At 37.4% G+C, this 17,634-nt stretch overlaps 1 protein-coding gene across 2 annotated transcripts in view; it reads right to left on the bottom strand.

Moving 5' to 3' along the window:
* LOC110513199 (netrin receptor DCC) overlaps positions 1 to 17,634 on the bottom strand; it is a 607,044-nt gene that overhangs the window by 219,571 nt on the left and 369,839 nt on the right. For both annotated transcript variants that reach the window (XM_036976621.2, XM_036976622.2), the window contains exons 8-10: positions 13,769 to 13,928; positions 10,945 to 11,099; positions 8,174 to 8,322 (exon numbers count right to left, since the gene is read on the bottom strand). In XM_036976621.2, the coding sequence (XP_036832516.2) occupies positions 8,174 to 8,322; positions 10,945 to 11,099; positions 13,769 to 13,928 (464 nt within the window). The remainder of the gene's footprint in view (positions 1 to 8,173; positions 8,323 to 10,944; positions 11,100 to 13,768; positions 13,929 to 17,634) is intronic.

The raw sequence follows: 17,634 nt of genomic DNA, 5'->3' as shown, positions 1-17,634 counted from the left end.
AAACAGCAAAAACATATACATGATCAAATACAGATCGTAGAATCAACTATTAAAGACGACCAGAACCCACTGGATCCAACCTGTGGTCTGTGGTGTTGAGGGTATCCTTAATGAAAGCTCTCAAGAGAAGACAGGCTATGTGCTCACTGCCCACAAAATGAGGTGGAAACTGAGCTGCATTTCCTAACCTCCTGCCCAATGTATGACCATATTAGAGAGACATATTTCCCTCAGGTTACACAGATCCACAAAGAATTTGAAAACAAACCCAATTTTGATAAACTCCCATATCTACTGGGTGAAATTCCACAGTGTGCCATCACAGCAGCAAGATTTGTGACCTGTTGCCACGAGAAAAGGGCAACCAGTGAAGAACAAATACCATTGTAAATACAACCCATACTTTTTGCACATCGTTACGACACTGTATATAGACATAATATGACATTTGAAATGCCTTTATTCTTATGGAACTTCTGTGAGTGTAATATTTAATGTTTATTTAACTTTTATTCATCCATTTCACTTGCTTTGACAATGTAAACATATGTTTCCCATGCCAATAAAACCCTTTGAATTGAATTGAGAGAGAGAGAGGGAAAGAGAGAGAGGGAGGGAGAGAGGGAGAGACAGAGAGAGAGAGAGAGACAGAGAGAGAGAGAGAGAGAGAGAGAGAGAGAGAGAGAGGGAAAGAAGGCGAGAGGGAGAGAGGGAGAGAGAGAGAGAGAGAGAGCGAGAGAGCGATTGCTGTTGCTCTTCTCTACATCACCCTGAGACTAGATGCTCCTGTGGTTTCTACACTGCAAGTGTTGTGTGTGTGTGTGTGTGTGTGTGTGTGTGTGTGTGTGTGTGTGTGTGTGTTTGCATAGTGCTTTCCAGGAAGACATGAACTAGAATTCTATACAGCTAAACAAATAGAGTATGATAAACATCTTTCATTTGCTGTTGGCACAACAGAAGTGGACCCAAATGGTTAGGTATACATCAACCTCTAAGCAGCTGTTCAGAGAGCAAGGCAGGATAAAAGGTCTTTGTTTTCCTCTATACGCTGGCTGACTTTGAAATGTCCACTTTGTTGGAATGTGTGTTTTCTTACCATAAAGCCATTTACACGACGAAGTGAGGGAATTCATTGATATGCCAAAAGGAAGAGACAGGCATAATAGCATCACGGGATGGATCTGAGAACATCCCACAGGGGTTGATGATGATGATGCTGATGATGATGATGATGGTGGTGATGATGATGATGCTGACACAGGGGTGTTATACAACTGGACCACATGTTCACTTTGCTATCAGCTTCAATGGTCAGGGACAGTGGCGTCTCTACTCAAATGATGATGCTGATGATAATGATGATGCTGATGATGATGCTGATGATAATGATTATGCTGATGATAATGACGATGCTGATGAAGCTGAAGATGATGATGCTGATGATGATGCTGATGATGATGATGATGATGCTGCTGATGATGGTGATGATGATGCTGCTGATGATGTTGATGATGATGATGGTGGTGATGATGAGGATGCTGCTGCTGATGATGATGCTGATGATGTTGATGATGATGCTGCTGATGATGATGATGCTGCTGATGATGATGCTGATGATGTTGATGATGATGCTGCTGATGATGATGATGCTGCTGATGATGATGCTGATGATGGTGATGATGATGCTGCTGATGATGATGATGATGATGCTGCTGATGATGGTGATGATGATGCTGCTGATGATGTTGATGATGATGATGGTGGTGATGATGAGGATGCTGCTGCTGCTGCTTCTGATGTTGATGATGATGAGGATGCTGCTGCTGATGATGCTGCTGATGATGCTGCTGATGATGGTGATGATGATGCTGCTGATGATGTTGATGATGATGATGATGAGGATGCTGATGATGTTGATGATGATGATGCTGATGATGATGCAGATGGTGATGATGATGATGAGGATGCTGCTGCTGCTGCTGCTGATGATGGTGATGGTGATGATGGTGATGATGATGATGATGATGATGATGATGATGATGATGATGTTGGTAATGATGATGGAGATGGTAGTGATGATGATGATGATTGTGATGATGGTGATGCTGATGATGATGATGATTATCCCACGAAAAAAGTTCAAAATAGTCCAATGTTCATTCAGCACATCGAACATCAGATCTGTGTGTGTGTGTGTGTGTGTGTGTGTGTGCGTGTGTGTGTGTGTGTCGTCAGCAGACAGGAAATGTAGACCTATTTTGGTAGACTCACAGGCAACACACAAATCCCATCTCTCTCTTCATCACCTTTTATTTCAACGAAGTCAAAACCCTCAAAACGTCTGTTATTTTTTTATCACCTATTGAGATTATAGTTATACTGTGTATAACCCTAACCCTATTGAGATTATAGTTAGACTGTATATAACCCTAACCCTATTGAGATTATAGTTACACTGTATATAACCCTAACCCTATTGAGATTATAGTTATACTGTATATAACCCTAACCCTAACCCTATTGAGATTATAGTTATACTGTATATAACCCTAACCCTATTGAGATTATAGTTATACTGTATATAACCCTAACCCTATTGAGATTATAGTTATACTGTATATAACCCTAACCCTATTGAGATTATAGTTATACTGTATATAACCTTAACCCTATTGAGATTATAGTTATACTGTATATAACCCTAACCCTATTGAGATTATAGTTATACTGTATATAACCCTAACCCTATTGAGATTATAGTTATACTGTATATAACCCTAACCCTATTGAGATTATAGTTATACTGTATATAACCCTAACCCTATTGAGATTATAGTTATACTGTATATAACCCTAACCCTATTGAGATTATAGTTATACTGTATATAACCCTAACCCTACTGAGATTATAGTTATACTGTATATAACCCTAACCCTAACCCTATTGAGATTATAGTTATACTGTATATAACCCTAACCCTATTGAGATTATAGTTATACTGTATATAACCCTAACCCTATTGAGATTATAGTTATACTGTATATAACCCTAACCCTAACCCTATTGAGATTATAGTTATACTGTATATAACCCTAACCCTATTGAGATTATAGTTATACTGTATATAACCCTAACCCTATTGAGATTATAGTTATACTGTATATAACCCTAACCCTATTGAGATTATAGTTATACTGTATATAACCCTAACCCTATTGAGATTATAGTTATACTGTATATAACCCTAACCCTATTGAGATTATAGTTATACTGTATATAACCCTAACCCTATTGAGATTATAGTTATACTGTATATAACCCTAACCCTATTGAGATTATAGTTATACTGTATATAACCCTAACCCTATTGAGATTATAGTTATACTGTATATAACCCTAACCCTATTGAGATTATAGTTATACTGTATATAACCCTAACCCTATTGAGATTATAGTTATACTGTATATAACCCTAACCCTATTGAGATTATAGTTATACTGTATATAACCCTAACCCTATTGAGATTATAGTTATACTGTATATAACCCTAACCCTATTGAGATTATAGTTATACTGTATATAACCCTAACCCTATTGAGATTATAGTTATACTGTATATAACCCTAACCCTATTGAGATTATAGTTATACTGTATATAACCCTAACCCTATTGAGATTATAGTTATACTGTATATAACCCTAACCCTATTGAGATTATAGTTATACTGTATATAACCCTAACCCTATTGAGATTATAGTTATACTGTATATAACCCTAACCCTATTGAGATTATAGTTATACTGTATATAACCCTAACCCTATTGAGATTATAGTTATACTGTATATAACCCTAACCCTACTCAGATTATAGTTATACTGTATATAACCCTAACCCTATTGAGATTATAGTTATACTGTATATAACCCTAACCCTATTGAGATTATAGTTATACTGTATATAACCCTAACCCTATTGAGATTATAGTTATACTGTATATAACCCTAACCCTATTGAGATTATAGTTATACTGTATATAACCCTAACCCTATTGAGATTATAGTTATACTGTATATAACCCTAACCCTATTGAGATTATAGTTATACTGTATATAACCCTAACCCTAACCCTATTGAGATTATAGTTATACTGTATATAACCCTAACCCTATTGAGATTATAGTTATACTGTATATAACCCTAACCCTATTGAGATTATAGTTATACTGTATATAACCCTAACCCTATTGAGATTATAGTTATACTGTATATAACCCTAACCCTATTGAGATTATAGTTATACTGTATATAACCCTAACCCTATTGAGATTATAGTTATACTGTATATAACCCTAACCCTATTGAGATTATAGTTATACTGTATATAACCCTAACCCTATTGAGATTATAGTTATCCTGTATATAACCCTAACCCTATTGAGATTATAGTTATACTGTATATAACCCTAACCCTATTGAGATTATAGTTATACTGTATATAACCCTAACCCTAACCCTATTGAGATTATAGTTATACTGTATATAACCCTAACCCTATTGAGATTATAGTTATACTGTATATAACCCTAACCCTATGGAGATTATAGTTATAGTGTATATAACCCTAACCCTATTGAGATTACAGTTATACTGTATATAACCCTAACCCTACTGAGATTATAGTTATCCTGTATATAACCCTAACCCTATTGAGATTATAGTTATACTGTATATAACCCTAACCCTAACCCTACTGAGATTATAGTTATCCTGTATATAACCCTAACCCTATTGAGATTATAGTTATACTGTATATAACCCTAACCCTATTGAGATTATAGTTATACTGTATATAACCCTAACCCTAACCCTATTGAGATTATAGTTATACTGTATATAACCCTAACCCTATTGAGATTATAGTTAGACTGTATATAACCCTAACCCTATTGAGATTATAGTTACACTGTATATAACCCTAACCCTATTGAGATTATAGTTACACTGTATATAACCCTAACCCTAACCCTATTGAGATTATAGTTATACTGTATATAACCCTAACCCTATTGAGATTATAGTTATACTGTATATAACCCTAACCCTATTGAGATTATAGTTATACTGTATATAACCCTAACCCTATTGAGATTATAGTTATACTGTATATAACCCTAACCCTATTGAGATTATAGTTATACTGTATATAACCCTAACCCTATGGAGATTATAGTTATAGTGTATATAACCCTAACCCTATTGAGATTATAGTTATAGTGTATATAACCCTAACCCTATTGAGATTATAGCTATACTGTGTATAACCCTAACCCTATTGAGATTATAGTTATCCTGTATATAACCCTAACCCTATTGAGATTATAGTTATACTGTATATAACCCTAACCCTATTGAGATTATAGTTATACTGTATATAACCCTAACCCTATTGAGATTATAGTTATACTGTATATAACCCTAACCCTATTGAGATTATAGTTATACTGTATATAACCCTAACCCTATTGAGATTATAGTTATACTGTATATAACCCTAACCCTATGGAGATTATAGTTATAGTGTATATAACCCTAACCCTATTGAGATTATAGTTATAGTGTATATAACCCTAACCCTATTGAGATTATAGCTATACTGTGTATAACCCTAACCCTATTGAGATTATAGTTATCCTGTATATAACCCTAACCCTATTGAGATTATAGTTATACTGTATATAACCCTAACCCTATTGAGATTATAGTTATACTGTATATAACCCTAACCCTATTGAGATTATAGTTATCCTGTATATAACCCTAACCCTATTGAGATTATAGTTATACTGTATATAACCCTAACCCTATTGAGATTCAATTCAAGCTGCTAATGACTGTTTTCAGAAAACTAATGTGACCCAGAGCTGTAGACTGTTCATTCATATGGTTATATATATGGCTGTAGACTGTTTATTCATATGGTTATATATATGGCTATAGACTGTTAATTCATATGGTTATATATATGGCTATAGACTGTTAATTCATATGGTTATATATATGGCTGTAGACTGTTCATTCATATGATTATATATATGGCTGTAGACTGTTTATTCATATGATTATATATATGGCTGTAGACTGTTCATTCATATGATTGTATATATGGCTGTAGACTGTTTATTCATATGGTTATATATATGGCTATAGACTGTTAATTCATGTATATGGCTGTAGACTGTTCATTCATATGATTGTATATATGGCTGTAGACTGTTTATTCATATGGTTATATATATGGCTGTAGACTGTTCATTCATATGGTTATATATATGGCTGTAGACTGTTCATTCATATGGTTATATATATGGCTGTAGACTGTTCATTCATATGATTATATATATGGCTGTAGACTGTTAATTTATATGATTGTATATATGGCTGTAGACTGTTTATTCATATGGTTATATATATGGCTGTAGACTGTTCATTCATATGGTTATATATATGGCTGTAGACTGTTTATTCATATGGTTATATATATGGCTGTAGACTGTTCATTCATATGGTTATATATATGGCGGTAGACTGTTCATTCATATGGTTATATATATGGCTGTAGACTGTTCATTCATATGATTATATATATGGCTGTAGACTGTTCATTCATATGATTATATATATGGCTGTAGACTGTTCATTCATATGATTATATATATGGCTGTAGACTGTTCATTCATATGGTTATATATATGGCTGTAGACTGTTCATTCATATGATTATATATATGGCTGTAGACTGTTCATTCATGTATATGGCTATAGACTGTCTATTCATGTATATGGCTATAGACTGTTAATTTATATGATTGTATATATGGCTATAGACTGTCTATTCATGTATATGTCTATAGACTGTTAATTTATATGATTATATATATGGCTATAGACTGTCTATTCATGTATATGGCTATAGACTGTTAATTCATATGATTATATATATGGCTATAGACTGTCTATTCATGTATATGGCTATAGACTGTTAATTTATATGATTGTATATATGGCTATAGACTGTCTATTCATGTATATGGCTATAGACTGTTAATTTATATGATTATATATATATGGCTATAGACTGTCTATTCATGTATATGGCTATAGACTGTTAATTCATATGATTATATATATGGCTATAGACTGTCTATTCATGTATATGGCTATAGACTGTTAATTCATATGATTATATATATGGCTATAGACTGTCTATTCATGTATATGGCTATAGACTGTTAATTAATATGATTATATATATGGGTATAGACTGTCTATTCATGTATATGGCTATAGACTGTTAATTCATATGATTATATATATGGCTATAGTCTGTCTATTCATGTATATTGCTATAGACTGTTAATTCATATGATTATATATATGGGTATAGACTGTCTATTCATGTATATGGCTATAGACTGTTAATTAATATGATTATATATATGGCTATAGACTGTCTATTCATGTATATGGCTATAGACTGTTAATTCATATGATTGTATATATGGCTATAGACTGTCTATTCATGTATATGGCTATAGACTGTTAATTAATATGATTATATATATGGCTATAGACTGTCTATTCATGCATATGGCTATAGACTGTTAATTCATATGATTGTATATATGGCTATAGACTGTCTATTCATGTATATGGCTATAGCCTGTTAATTCATATGATTGTATATATGGCTATAGACTGTTAATTCATATGATTGTATATATGGCTATAGACTGTCTATTCATGTATATGGCTATAGCCTGTTAATTCATATGATTGTATATATGGCTATAGACTGTTAATTCATATGATTGTATATATGGCTATAGACTGTTAATTCATATGGTTATATATATGGGTATAGACTGTCTATTCATGTATATGGCTATAGACTGTTAATTCATATGATTGTATATATGGCTATAGACTGTTAATTCATATGATTGTATATATGGCTATAGACTGTTAATTCATATGATTGTATATATGGCTATAGACTGTTAATTCATATGATTATATATATGGGTATAGACTGTCTATTCATGTGATTATATATGTGTGGATCCGCTGTGTCAGGTGGGCTGATGTTGATTGGACCATGAGAGCCATGTACCTGTTCCTTCCCAGAGGGTGTCTCGGTCCAGAGCAGTCTGTACCCCAGCAGGGGCCCGTTGGCGTAGGTCGGGACGTCCCAGGAGGCCTGGATGGAGGTGGGAGAGATGGACTCTACCTGGAGGTTCTCCACTGGCCCGGGGACATGCACTGCTGGGACAGGAACACATGAACGGATCAGAAACACACACACACACACACACACACACACACACACACACACACACACACACACACACACACACACACACACATCCAAAGCTATTTCCTGTTTATTTTTGACTATTTAAACTGAAAACAATGACATTAAGTTACTTAAAGGTCCAATGCAGCCATTTTGATCTCAAAATCAAATCATATCTGGGTAGCAATTAAGTAACTTCACTGTGATTGTTTTCAATTAAAATGGTCAAAAATAAACAACAACAGCTTCTTAATAACAAAGAACAATTTTTCAAGCAATAATTCCTCTAGGACTGTCTGGGAGTGGTCTGAGTGGGGGGACATATACTATTATTGGTAGTGAGGTATGGAACTCTCTTCCTTATTGGTCAATTAACTAATTCAAACAGTTTTTACAGTTAAAAGGCATTAACATAATTTTCAGAATATCCCAGTATTATTCCAGAGTCATGGCGTTTAAATATATATAAAACACAGGTGAATCAACGTTTTTGACTGCACTGGGTCTTTAATGATTACCCAGAAACAATTTGATATTGAGATAATGCTAATAATTTTTAAAAAAACAGCTTCAGTTGTCTTCAGTTGGGGACCTTTAAAGGTGTTCGTGCCATATTAAATGGGTTCAATGGGAAAGCGCGATTTAAAAAGAGGAGCTGCAGATATTTTAATGGTATGTTTTCCACCTCCACAAGGTCTTATAGAACAATGTAATCTGGCAGGCTGGATAGATGAGGCCCCAGTGAGAGGAGAGCTAAGGAAGGATCAGGGGAGATTGGGAATCAGCTTCCACGCGCTGTAATACCACCTTGTATACTGCTGCTTCAGACCGGGCAGAGAAAGAAACAATAAGAAAGTGGGATAGACAAGGGACAAAGAAAGAGAGTGAAATAATTAAATTACACTCCATGTGCCCTAAAAACACCCCAAATCCGCTGGCAAATCCGTCTTTGGTTCGGCAGGGTTTTACTCTTCTCCTTATATAGAGTAATCTATAGCTGATCTCTGCTCAGAATCATGGAGTAAAGATAGAGATTATTTTGTGAGAGTGTACTGGTACATTGCGGTGTGTGTGTAGCTGTGTGTGTGTGTGTGTGTGTGAGACTACTGGTGTACTAGTGTGACACTGTATTTGGAGCAGCAGATGAGGAATGTCATGTTACCGCGCTCTCCCTTCTACCCTGCAGGTCTAGACCAGGGATCATCAACTAGTTTCAGCCGCCATTTTTGCTTGAGCGGATGGCCGGGGGGGGACAGGGGGGCGGGGGACGAGGGGGCGGGGGGAGACGGGGGGGACGGAACATAATTACAAATCATTTGTAGACTGCAAATTGACCTCAAGAATCCCAGATATAATGTTTGACCCATTGTTTGGTCCCGTTTTTACAGCTCGGTACTGGGTTACCTTCAGCCCGGTACTGGGTTACCTTCAGCCCGGTACTGGGTTACCTTCAGACGACTCCCATGAAGCTTTTGTGCCTCGTCGAGCAAAACAACCGAACGAACGAATGTTCGCTAAAGTATCCTCTGTAGATATTGGTTTGTAGCTCCAACGGTTCGGTCTGGACAGTCGGTTTTGTGAGAAGACCTCTTTAAAAAAAATGTGGACGTCCACGACAGTAGGTTCAGATGACCGCCGTAAAGCATGTGGGTGTCGTAAGAGAGCAAAACAACCAAAACGGTCTCGATGGAATAGGCGCAAAACTTTATACTGGTAGAGCGGGGGGGATTGAGCTGCAGTGAAACTGCACAGATTACTTGGTGTTCATCTCCTGCATTGGAAAACCAGGTCATTACTGGTGTTGTCGGAGCGGTGGGTCCTTCACCTTCACCTCTGGTTGGGTTTTGTCCTGTATGAATTAGTTGTGAAACCTCCACAATCCCACTACCTCAACCCAATTGAGATGGCTTGGTCTGAGTCAGACCGCAGAGTGAAGGAAAAGCAGCCAGGTGGCATTCCAGGTGAAGCTGGTTGAGAGAATGCCAAGTGTGTGCAAAAGCTGTCATCAAGGCAAAGGGTGGCTATTTGAAGAATCTCAAATCTAAAATGTATTTTTATTTGTTTAACACTTTTTTGGTTACTACATAGTTCCATATGTGTTATTTAATAGTTTTAATGTCTTCACTATTATTTTACAATGTAGAAAATAGTAAAAAATAAAGAAAAACCCTGGAATGAGTCGGTGTGTCCAAACTTTTAACGGATAGTGTATATATACATTTATACTCCTGACTACGACATTGCTTATCCTAATATTTATATATTTATTAATTCCATTATTTTACTTTTAGATTTGTGTGCATTGTTGTGAATTGTTAGATACTACTGCACTGTTGGTGCTAAGGAACACAAGCATTTCACTACACCCACAATAACATCTGACAAATATGTGTATGTGACAAATAACATCTGTTAAATATGTGTATGTGACCAATACAATTTGATTTGGTTTGTGTTTTGACTATGAACTGGGCAATGCTCTGGCTATGTGAAGTTTTGACAGTATGACTTATACTTGGAGCCTATGTGGGACGAGGCTGTATTTCTGCTCCGGGTGAGAATACTGAGCAGGGCTCAACTAGGCTTACACTCAGGCTGCGTGGTGAGTTTGAGTGTCTCGGATCTCTCCCCAGGGCCGTTGTCGTTGTAGGCCACCACTCTGAAGGAGTAGGTCTCCTCTGGCTTCAGGTTACTGACAGTCATCTGGAGGGTCTCTGGCTCCGACACGTTCACAGACCTCTCCCTGAAACAACAACAGACACGTTCACAGACCTCTCCCTGAAACAACAACAGACACGTTCACAGACCTCTCCCTGAAACAACAACAGACACGTTCACAGACCTCTCCCTGAAACAACAACAGACACGTTCACAGACCTCTCCCTGAAACAGCAGACACGTTCACAGACCTCTCCCTGAAACAACAACCGACACGTTCACTGACCTCTCCCTGAAACAGCAACAGACACGTTCACAGACCTCTCTCTGAAACAACAACAGACACGTTCACAGACCACTCCCTGAAACAACAACAGACACGTTCACAGACCTCTCCCTGAAACAACAACAGACACGTTCACAGACCTCTCCCCTGAAACAACAACAGACACAGTTAAAGAATCCTCCCTTTAATTTAACACAGTCATAGACTGCTCCCTCAAACAACAGACAGAGAGACAGAGTAAGCACCGGAAACGCACAGACACACAGACACAGACACAGACACAGACACACACACACACACACACACACACACACACACAGAGAAACAGACTCCCAGTAAGGAGAGACAGGATCAGAAGAAAGCACTGGAAAAGGCATCAGACGTCCTTTCCAAATACCATTCAATCCATATAATCCCTCCTGCAGAAACTGTAATCCCAGGGGATTTCAGCACCTCGTCATCCCTGTTCAAATCTCACTGACTAGATGGGACCTGAGATGGATTTAAAAATATATATATATATACTATTTTAAGTGATGATCAGTGACTGCTCTGTCAATATTGCTCTCCCAGTTCCTGCCCTCCAGCACCCTTTATCCAGCAACTTGAGGGAGGTCTGTGAAATGCTCGGTCTGCTCTGCTCTCACGTGGTTGGCCAGGGGCCTTGGCAAAGTCTCACCTAACTCAACAAATAGCTGGCAGATGATTAAGTTTCTTAATTGAATGAGCTGAATACCCCTTATGACTTTAAATCTCCGAAGTGACTTGGGCTATTGCACCTAAACGTGCGTTTGGGTTCAGGACTCGTGTCCTGACATTCTGGTTCTCTAGGAAACATGGTTAAACGATTTGTCTCTGATGAAGACATTGCGGTAAATTATTATTTATAGTGGAGAATTTGCATATGATCTTATTGAACCTTGTCCCATAGTTTGTAATAGAGATACGAATCAGCAAAATAGTCATCCCAGTCTAATTAAGAAGATACATTTTAAAAGGTTGTCTCCTCATCCATTTTTACTGTGTTTTAGCCACTGTATCCCCGTGACCCTGAGCTCTAGAAATGTTCTCCTCCATATTTAATCCTTTGGCAGGTAAACACGCCCCTTTTAAACAATTCAGAGTCAAAGATAGATCTGCCTCTTGATTTTGTTCAGAGCTAACTGAGTTCATTCAGATGAGAAATCCGGCCTGGGCCAAAGTAAGGAAACCTGACACTATCGTGGACTGGCAATCGATCAGATTTCTACATTTCTAAGCTCTACATCTGATTTTGTTGGTGATCCATCTCGAATTTCGATAAACAGTAAATGCACTGAAGCATACACATTTCTCTTATTCCCCCGTGCCGAAGTAAGTTCTGTTTGTTTATGTCACGTACGTTGATACAATGCTATGTTTTCATTTAGAAAAACATTTTACTAAAAGTTCCACTGTACCGAACATCATTACTAAACTTTAGACATGTGAGTTACCACCTCCCTGGTCTCAGGGATGGATTAACACTGGAAATTCCTTTGGTCTCCTTTGGGCTTTTAGTTTTCCTGTACTGTTGACCGTGTAGTATTTAACCTGTTGACCGTGTAGTATTTAACCTGTTGACCGTGTAGTATTTAACCTGTTGACCGTGTAGTATTTAACCTGTTGACCGTGTAGTATTTAACCTGTTGACCATGTGGTATTTATCCTGTTGACCGTGTAGTATTTAACCGTACCTGTTGACCGTGTAGTATTTAACCTGTTGACCGTGTAGTATTTAACCTGTTGACCGTGTAGTATTTAACCTGTTGACCGTGTAGTATTTAACCTGTTGACCGTGTAGTATTTATCCTGTTGACTGTGTAGTATTTAACCTGTTGACCGTGTAGTATTTTACCGTACTGTTGACCGTGTAGTATTTATCCTGTTGACTGTGTAGTATTTAACCTGTTGACCGTGTAGTATTTAACCTGTTGACCGTGTAGTATTTAACCTGTTGACCGTGTAGTATTTTACCGTACTGTTGACCGTGTAGTGTTTAACCTGTTGACTGTGTAGTATTTAACCTGTTGACCGTGTAGTATTTAACCTGTTGACCGTGTAGTATTTAACCTGTTGACCGTGTAGTATTTAACCTGTTGACCGTGTAGTATTTAATCTGTTGACCGTGTAGTATTTAACCTGTTGACTGTGTAGTATTTAACCTGTTGACCGTGTAGTATTTAACCTGTTGACCGTGTAGTATTTAACCTGTTGACCGTGTAGTATTTAACCTGTTGACCGTGTAGTATTTAATCTGTTGACCGTGTAGTATTTAACCTGTTGACCGTGTAGTATTTAACCTGTTGACCGTGTAGTATTTAACCTGTTGACCGTGTAGTATTTTACCGTACTGTTGACCGTGTAGTATTTAACCTGTTGACTGTGTAGTATTTAACCTGTTGACTGTGTAGTATTTAACCTGTTGACCGTGTAGTATTTTACCGTACCTGTTGACCGTGTCCTGGGAGTAGTAGATGCCGTAAGTCTGGACAGTTCCTCTGGTCTCCTGCGGGGGACGCCAGCTGAGGCGGACAAAACGGCTGGAAACTAGGACAGGGACCACGTCACGGGGAGCAGAGGGGAGGAGGACACCTGAGCTGGGGACAACTGGTGGGGGAGGAGAGGAGTAAGTCAAAGAAGTAGGGGACTCAGGGCTAGGGACCTGAGGAGTTGGTGTTGGGCTGGCTACTGGTTCTAGGTAGGTATGTTAGTTATTTAGGAAAGAGGGAGGGAGGGAAGGAAGGGAGGAAGGGGAGGACGGTTGAGGAAGAGGAGGAGGAGGAGGAGAACAGGGAAGGAGGGTGGGAGGCAGGGAGGGAAGGAGGACGAGGGAGGGAGGGAATGAATAAAACAAGAGGAGTATGGCCGATGGAATGAGAAGATGAGGAAAGAGAGGAAGAACAAGTGATAAAGAAGATCATAGACAAAATCATTATTTTCAGTAAAGAGTTAAGTTTAATACAGTGAAGAAGAAGTGAATAATAGAATAGTGTCATTCAGAAGATACAGCAGCAGAGAGACAGAGAGAGAGGGGGGGAGAGACAGAGAGAGAGAGAGAGAGAGAGAGAGAGAGAGAGGGGGGGAGAGAGAGGGAAAGAGAGAGAGAGAGAGAGAGAGGGGGGGAGAGACAGAGAGAGAGAGACAGAGAGAGAGAGAGAGAGGGGGGGAGAGACAGAGAGAGAGAGACAGAGAGAGAGAGAGAGAGAGAGAGAGAGAGAGAGGGGGGGAGAGACAGAGAGAGACAGAGAGAGAGAGAGAGAGAGAGAGAGAGAGAGGGGGGGAGAGACAGAGAGAGAGAGACAGAGAGAGAGAGAGAGGGGGAGAGAGAGAGAGAGAGAGAGAGAGAGAGAGAGAGAGGGGGGAGAGAGAGAGAGAGAGAGAGAGAGAGAGAGAGAGAGAGGGGGGGAGAGACAGAGAGAGAGAGAGAGAGAGAGGGGTGGAGAGAGAGAGACAGAGAGAGAGAGAGAGAGAGAGAGAGAGAGAGAGAGAGAGAGAGGGGGGGAGAGACACAGAGAGAGAGAGAGAGGGGGGGGAGAGACAGAGAGAGAGAGAGAGAGAGAGAGAGAGGGGGGGAGAGAGAGAGAGAGAGAGAGAGAGAGAGAGAGAGAGAGAGAGAGAGAGAGAGAGAGAGAGAGAGAGAGAGGGGGGAGAGACACAGAGAGAGAGAGAGAGAGAGAGAGAGAGAGGGGGAGAGACAGAGAGAGAGAGAGAGAGAGAGAGAGAGAGAGAGAGAGAGGGAGAGAGAGAGAGAGAGAGAGAGAGAGAGAGAGAGAGAGAGAGAGAGAGGGGGGGAGAGAGAGAGACAGAGAGAGAGAGAGGGAGAGAGAGAGAGAGAAGGAAAGCTTTGACTATGTACAGACTCAGTGAGCATAGCCTTGCTATTGAGAAAGGCCGCCGTAGGCAGACATGGCTCTCAAGAGAAGACAGGCTATGTGTTCACTGCCCACAAAATGAGGTGGAAACTGAGCTGCACTTCCTAACCTCCTGCCCAATGTATGACCATATTAGAGAGACATATTTCCCTCAGATTACACAGATCCACAAAGAATTTTAAAACAAATCCAATTTTGATAAACTCCCATATCTACTGGGTGAAATTCCACAGTGTGCCATCACAGCAGCAAGATTTGTGACCTGTTGCCACGAGAAAAGGGCAACCAGTGAAGAACACACACCATTGTTAATACAACCCATATTTATGCTTATTTATTTTATCTTGTGTCCTTTAACCATTTGTACATTGTTAAAACACTGTATATAGACATAATATGACATTTGTAATGTCTTTATTGTTTTGAAACTTATGTATGTGTAATGTTTACTGTTAATTTTTTATTGTTTATTTCACTTTATATATTATCTACCTCACTTGCTTTGGCAATGTTAACACATGTTTCCCATGCCAATAAAGAGAGAGAGAGAGAGACAGAGACAGAGAGTAGCTGAATGTAAAGTGGTGGGAACAGCATTGTATGTAATATACTGTAACATTGTATGCAATGTACTGTAACATTGTATGTCATATACTGTAACATTGTATGTAATGTACTGTAACGTATGTAATATACTGTAACATTGTATGTAATATACTGTAACATTGTATGTAATATACTGTAACATTGTATGTAATGTACTGTAACATTGTATGTAATATACTGTAACATTGTATGTAATATACTGTAACATTGTATGTAATATACTGTAACATTGTATGTCATATACTGTAACATTGTAAGTCATATACTGTAACATTGTATGTAATATACTGTAACTTTGTATGTAATGTACTGTAACATTGTATGTAATATACTGTAACATTGTATGTCATATACTGTAACATTGTATGTCATATACTGTAACATTGTATGTAATGTACTGTAACGTATGTAATATACTGTAACATTGTATGTAATATACTGTAACATTGTATGTAATATACTGTAACATTGTATGTAATGTACTGTAACATTGTATGTAATATACTGTAACATTGTATGTAATATACTGTAACATTGTATGTAATGTACTGTAACATTGTATGTAATATACTGTAACGTTGTATGTAATATACTGTAACATTGTATGTAATAAACTGTAACGTTGTATGTAATATACTGTAACATTGTATGTAATGTACTGTAACATATGTAATATACTGTAACATTGTATGTAATATACTGTAACATTGTATGTAATATACTGTAACATTGTATGTAATGTACTGTAACATTGTATGTAATATACTGTAACATTGTATGTAATATACTGTAACATTGTATGTAATATACTGTAACATTGTATGTAATGTACTGTAACATTGTATGTAATATACTGATGTAACACTGAATGTCCTGTTGACTGTCTGTTGGTGACATGATATATGTATGGATCTGAAACCATGTATGTTCTGGAATGAGATCAGACATGTTCAGATGGACATGCCATCATTACAGGAATGTATTGATACAGTCATGTTACTGTTTGCATCAAGGCATTTCTTATGGACAACATACACCATTGATTCATCAAAACTGGGAGATATGGAATGAAAGCTAACTATTACCATAAAGGCTAACTATAACCATAAAGGCTAACTATAACCATAAAGGCTAACTATAACCATAAAGGCTAACTATAACCATAAAGGGTAACTATAACCATAACGGCTAACTATTACCATAAAGGCTAACTATAACCATAACAGCTAACTATTACCATAAAGGCTAACTATAACCATAAAGCCTAACTATAACCATAAAGGCTAACTATAATTGTAAAGGCTAACTATTACCATAAAGGCTAACTATAACCATAAAGGCTAACTATATTTATAAAGGCTAACTATAATTATAAAGGCTAACTATAACCATAAAGGCTAACTATAACCATAAAGGCTAACTATAACCATAAAGGCTAACTATATTTATAAAGGCTAACTATAACCATAAAGGCTAACTATAATTATAAAGGCTAACTATAATTATAAAGACTAACTATAACCATAAAGGCTAACTATAATTGTAAAGGCTAACTATAATTATAAAGGCTAACTATAACCATAAAGACTAACTATTACCATAAAGGCTAACTATGACCATAAAGACTAACTATTACCATAAAGGCTAACTATAATTATAAAGGCTAACTATTACCATAAAGGCTAACTATAACCATAAAGGCTAACTATAATTATAAAGGCTAACTATAACCATACAGGCTAACTATAACCATAAAGACTAACTATTACCATAAAGGCTAACTATAACCATAAAGGCTAACTATAACCATAAAGGCTAACTATAACCATAAAGGC

The sequence above is a fragment of the Oncorhynchus mykiss genome, chromosome 5, assembly GCF_057628025.1.
Source record: "Oncorhynchus mykiss isolate SJ-2025 chromosome 5, ASM5762802v1, whole genome shotgun sequence".
Taxonomy (NCBI): domain Eukaryota; kingdom Metazoa; phylum Chordata; class Actinopteri; order Salmoniformes; family Salmonidae; genus Oncorhynchus; species Oncorhynchus mykiss.
The sequence above is the reverse complement of the archived record's forward strand: the minus strand, read 5'-3'. Positions and strand labels throughout refer to the sequence as shown.